The following is a 5593-nucleotide window of genomic DNA, read 5'->3' on the forward strand; positions in this document are numbered from 1 at the left end:
CACACACCGATGATCCTCGAAACTGGAGATATACTGCAACTAAATAATGTCTGTTATGTTATCATACATTTCAGTTGTCTCTTTGTCATACGTATCCATGCTCATGATGGCACTATTTTGTGTCTTCCTGCCTTCGTCTCGTGCAAGGGTGTTGTAGCGCACATCTCCAACAATGCAAGATTCATAATGTCTTACCCGAGTATCAGGACCCATTGCTAGTGAGTAAAGGGCATCATCAACTGCCTACCCATCCTCCCGCATCTTCTTAACCTATGGTTAGAAAATAGACAAGTTGATCATCTTATGTACTCAATATATTAAAAAACTGACAGTGCACTTTAAAAGCTTACATTGTTCTTGAACCATTTCGCAAATCCTGCCATAACCAGTTTGTCAATGTTTCTTGGATTTTGCGGCAGTAACTCCTCTTTGTAGATGCTGCACAACATAGTGATCGCGTCAAACATCTAAATGTATAAGAATGTGCTGCAAGTTTAGTAGATTACGATGTATAAGCTATAGTACTGCACTTACTTGATATAAGGTAGTATCTCAGGATAGTTATTCAACACATACCAAACCATTTTGTCCAAATATTTAGGTTTGTCCTCTTGTCGATTCTTCCCTGTAATTCGAACAGAATAATTGAAAACATTGAGCCCGGGATTGTCTTCACCCACCTCTTTGCTAAGCTGATCAGCTGTTTCAATGTATTTTGAGCAGAATGTCAACGCTTCTGTAGCAATGTAGGCCTCTGCAATGGAACCCTCGGGTCTAGCTCTGTTCCTAACATAGCCCTTGAAAGTGCCTAGCCGCCTTTCAATAGGGTACATCCAGCCATACTGTACTGGACCTCTAAGTAGTGCCTCATCAGGTAGATGAACAGCCAAATGCACCATCACATCAAAGAAGGCTGGAGGATATATCTTCTCAAGGTCGCATAGGATAGTTGGTACCTTGTCTCTAAGACGCTCCAAAGCATCTATCCTGATATTCCTACTGCAGAGTTCCCTGAAGAATTGTCCCAACTCTGCAACTGCTCTATATAAGTCAGGGCGGCCCAATCCTCTAAGGATAACAGGTAAAACCCTTTGAAGTAGGACGTGGCAGTCATGAGTTTTCAACCCTTGTACCTTGTTTCCTTCTACACTGACTCTCCTTTCAGGGATGGAAGCAAATCCATGTGGGGATCTCACATGTGACAGGACCTCGCAGAATTCTTTTCTTTTTACCTTGTCCAAGACGTACACAGCTGGTGCCATATCCCGTGGTTTACCTTCATCTTGCACCTGCAAATCCTTTCTGATACCAAGGTGTGTCAAATCAATCCTAGATTTTAAGTTATCTTTCGTCTTGCCTTCAATATTAAGAAGTGTGCCGATAATGCTGTCACATATATTTTTCTTGATGTGCATCACATCAAGATTATGCCGTAGATCCAAATCTTTCCAATACTCCAAGTCCCACAAGGTGGACCTGCGGGTAAACAATAATCTCTCTTCTACCCTGCCACGCTTCCTTTTCCCGCTACCATTACCAGGATGGTTTCCTGGTGTAATATGCCTGACCTTCTCTAATTCCACTTGCAACTCATCGGCGGTGAGCCTCTTTGGCGCATCACGGTTTTCACGCTTTGCATTGAACACATGTCATCGGTATTTTCTAGGATGCGGCTTGTCCTTGGCAAGGAAACAGTGGTGTCCAATGTAACAGATCTTGCTAAGTATTGGGTATGACAGCGGATTCCTATCACAGCGAACACATGCATTGTAACCATGTGTCGTTCGCCCTGACATAGTGCCCAAAGCCGGATAATCATGGATGCACCAAATTATAACAGCACACGGAAAGAAATCAGCTGGTGGGCTGCTATATAGGTCTCCAGTGAGAACACCCTTCCATATCTGTTGAAGTTCCTCCATAAGAGGCTCCATGAACAAATCAAAATCCTTTCCAGGACTTTTTGGACCTGGGATGAGCAAGGCCATCACGTAGTTTGATTCTTTGGTGCAGACATTTGGAGGCATGTTGTAAGGGATAACAAGAACTGGCCACATGCTATATGTGTGGCGCTCTGGTGGCCAAATGGGTTAAATCCATCTGAATCTAAGCCAAGTATAATGTTTCGCGGGTCAGCAGCAAACTCTTTGTGTTTATCCTTGAAGCTTTTCCACTCACTACCATGAGATGGATGGCTCATTACATTCTGATCTCTGTACTCCTGGTTCCTAGAATGCCATAGTACATCCTCTCTTGTTTTAGCATCATGAAACAACCTCTGCAATCTTGGTGTAATTGGAAAATGTCTCAGAACATTATGAGGAATCCTCTTCACGGCATCACCTTCTTTCCATCTTGATGATTTGCATTTCGGGCATTCACTTAAGTTGGCATAATCCTTCCAGAACAGAACACAATTATTCTTACAAACATGGATCATATCATATCCAATTCCAACTGCACGAAGGAAATTCTTCATTTTACTGTAGGTGTGTGGCAGCTCAGACGCATCTGGGAAAGATTCGCGAAAAGCAGCCAACATCACATTGAATGATTTGTTGGTCATCCATCAGATGTCTTCACCTGAAGAAAGGTGACCATAGCTGAGAATACTGATAGCTTATTTCCTGGGGTGACATCAACGTTGCATTGTTCCAACATGCGGGCCCACGGTTTTTCTTCTGCAGGTGAAAGTTCACGGAATGCATGAGCATTTCGTAGCATTGTTTCAATGTTGGTCAAACTCACTGGCTCCGCCACCACCACCTCCTCCTCCTCCTCTTCCCCCTGAGCATCATGCAGATCAAGATGGTGATCGGCTGCTTCCACGTAGTCAATAACATTGACGTTCCCATACAAGTGTAGATGATTTTGCACAGTTGATTGGGGTCTTGTAACTGAATTCATACAACTGCTACACGGGCAGAGCATATCTGATTTCGTACCACCATACTCATCTCTGATAAAGTTCACGAAGTTTTCAACCCCCTCGACATATGGAGCGGAGAATCTTCGAGCAGAAGTTATCCAAGTACTGTCCATCTGTTAGACATACAAATTAGTTCTTCTACTAGATATTACAGGAAAAACATATATGCTTTTTTATGAAGTCTAGAAAAAAAATACCTAGGTCGATGTCTAAAGCTATGGCAAGATATTTGGACGAGAAGATCTAAGTAACGAAATATATGTAAAGCTAATTCAGAAAACATATTTGAGTGCCAAATTATGGCAAGCTGTTTTAGCAGTCAATGAGGCCGAGCACACAGCCATCGAACTATCGAAGGCCATCGCAGCAACAAAGATCGAGTATAAAATGGTGTAGAGCTATTTCAGCTAATAGATTGGCTACTAGACCATGGCAATCTACGTCACAATAAATATATGGCAAGATATTTTAGCAACTAATCGGCCTTGGCATGCCATCTCAGCTAAGCAGATTGAGTGCAGAACAGGGCAAGGAAGCTTCTTAAGAAGAGCATATTGACAGTAAACTACTTCGGCAAACAGTGAGATTAACAGCATCTATCAGCTAACATTCAGCGCTACACCGACATGAATGGGGCCTCAATCTAGAATGCGCGTACCGTGGGAGAAGCTGACCGCCGTGCGTCTCCACACGAACGTCGCCAGCGGTGGCGGCGCTGACCGCCGTGCACCTCCACAAGAACGTAGCCAGAGGTGGCGGCGCGGCTAGAGGACGACAGTATACGAGAGCGTACTGTGGGAGCGAGAGGATCGCCGAACCACGGTGCCGACGTATCGGCGCGGCGGGGAGGGCGGCTTTGGCGGAGCGAATGGAGTGGAGGGGGGAGGGGGGTTTGGGGAATATTATTGGCTAGTTGGCCGAAGGGCGGTTGAATCGGATTTGGGGGGAATTTTTGGGTGTGGGGGGAGGATTTTCATGCGGTGGGCGGGGGGAGTTTGGCGCATGGTCGGTTTCTCCAAGTGCAGTCCCACGTGTCAGTGAAGAGGCAAGCCAAAGCGCGTTCCGTTTGCGTGAGCCGTGTGCGGGACCGAACGTGTGTGGGGTGCAATGCGACCGCGACAGGAGTGCTGTGAGTGTACCGCATTTTTTCCTTTTAAACTAGGTGCTTCGCCTCCTCAAAAAAGAATCTGTTGCTTCGCGCGATCCATCGATACTACTACTAGTAATCCGGTAATCCCGACTAAAACGGCACGGTCGGGTCTTTTCCCGCGCGATATGCTGGGAGGTTGGCTTAGTTGGGTTTTTTAGGACGAGTAATGCTACACCTACGTAATCCCAGTTACGTAATTAACGTAATGTGAAATGTGTGAGCTGTTGATTGTAGATTAGGGGGAGGGAGGGGCCCATCACCATGAAAATCAGGGGAGGAGAGAGAGAGAGGCAATTTACGTTAACCCTTTCGTAGGTTCCCGTAGATGTAGAAAGATGTGTCCGATCCTGCAATATAGGCCATCCGATCTATATCTAACGGATAGGAAGGAAACTATGACAATTTACCCTCACTCCTCTCCACATTTCCAGATAAGGCTTTCCCTCGTTCATCCTTTTCTCCCACAAGATCTTGATCTCCCGTGCAACGCACGCGCATCTTGCTAGTACTCCTACAATATGTATATTATTGTGAAAGTTCATATACGCCGGCCGAGATTAATGCAAACACGGCAGATTTTCATTACATTTCGAACTTTTATAGGACAAAAAAATAAAAGAAACCCGACCCTAAACCTATTCTACGGCGGTGACCGACGTCCTCCAGCTGTGATCTCCATGTACGGGGGCGGAGTTCAAGACCCGTGAAGTGAAGGTGCGGTCTCCGACGAGGAAAAGTAGAACACGGGAGACGGACCGGCCAGTTGGCACACCATGCCCTGCCGCCTCCCATGCCCTACTCATCCTCGGAGGAGTCCCCGACCTCGGCGGTGCCGGACGTTGGACAGCAGCAAGTAGGACGCGTGGCTGACAGTGCTCCCGTCGTCGGCCGCCAGCGTGGCCACCACTTGTGCGGCGACTTGTGCGAGGGCGGCGACCTCGAGCTCCATCCCCGAAGACAAGCTCTCCCGCAGAGCGTTCACGCTTGCGGTCATGGCGGATGTGGTTCCAGGTAGGAGGACGATGCGCTATGGTGTGGAGGTTAGCTGGGCATTGCCTCTTTAATTAGCGCATTCCGGTGAGGCCAAGCGTCCGGGTGCATCATTAAGTCGCCGGAGTTGGTTCCGCGGGCACCGAGCCTCTTAATGACGACATACGAACGGACGGCATGAATGCAGGCAGCTGGCACCGGCTGTGAACGCACCGCACGACGGCACGAGGGACGAGGGTTTTGGTGTGCCAGGGTAGTTAGCTGCGGTCGTGGCAACGTTGGAGATGCCCTTTTCTCACATGCGATCCCCACATGTCATTGAAAAAGCAAGACGACCCGGCATGGTCTCAGGTCTAGAGGATGCAGTTGGCCGCGCTACACCACTCCACGGACGCGTCGCGGCGCCCTGTGCATCCTCGACAAGCCGGGTGTTGGGGTGTGTTTGGATTGTGGCCAAAGTGCACCTTGCCAAAATTTTGATCATGACCAAAAGATTGGTCTTTGTTTGGATGGTTGCCATTTTT

General features: G+C 47.4%; 1 protein-coding gene across 1 annotated transcript; it reads right to left on the bottom strand.

Annotated features, from left to right (window-relative positions):
• Positions 1-338: 338 nt before the first annotated feature.
• On the bottom strand, positions 339-1642 carry LOC147979990 (uncharacterized). Its single transcript, XM_087515424.1, has 2 exons — positions 535-1642; positions 339-438 (listed from the first exon to the last, which is right to left on the bottom strand). The coding sequence occupies exons 1-2, from the start codon at positions 1413-1415 to the stop codon at positions 339-341; spliced, it is 981 nt and encodes a 326-aa protein (XP_087371550.1). The 5' UTR covers positions 1416-1642.
• Between the last annotated feature and the right edge of the window lie 3951 nt (positions 1643-5593).

Source organism: Triticum urartu, chromosome 3A (genome assembly GCF_056163025.1).
Source record: "Triticum urartu cultivar PI428250 chromosome 3A, HENAU_Tu73, whole genome shotgun sequence".
Lineage (NCBI taxonomy): Eukaryota > Viridiplantae > Streptophyta > Magnoliopsida > Poales > Poaceae > Triticum > Triticum urartu.

Bases quoted from the DNA above. Each gene is read 5' to 3' on its own strand.
- LOC147979990 (XM_087515424.1), bottom strand. From the start codon at position 1,415: ATGCACATCAAGAAAAATATATGTGACAGCATTATCGGCACACTTCTT. The intron at 439-534 runs GTAAGTGCAGTA...TATGTTGTGCAG, and splicing joins GAGATACTACCTTATATCAA to CATCTACAAAGAGGAGTTAC.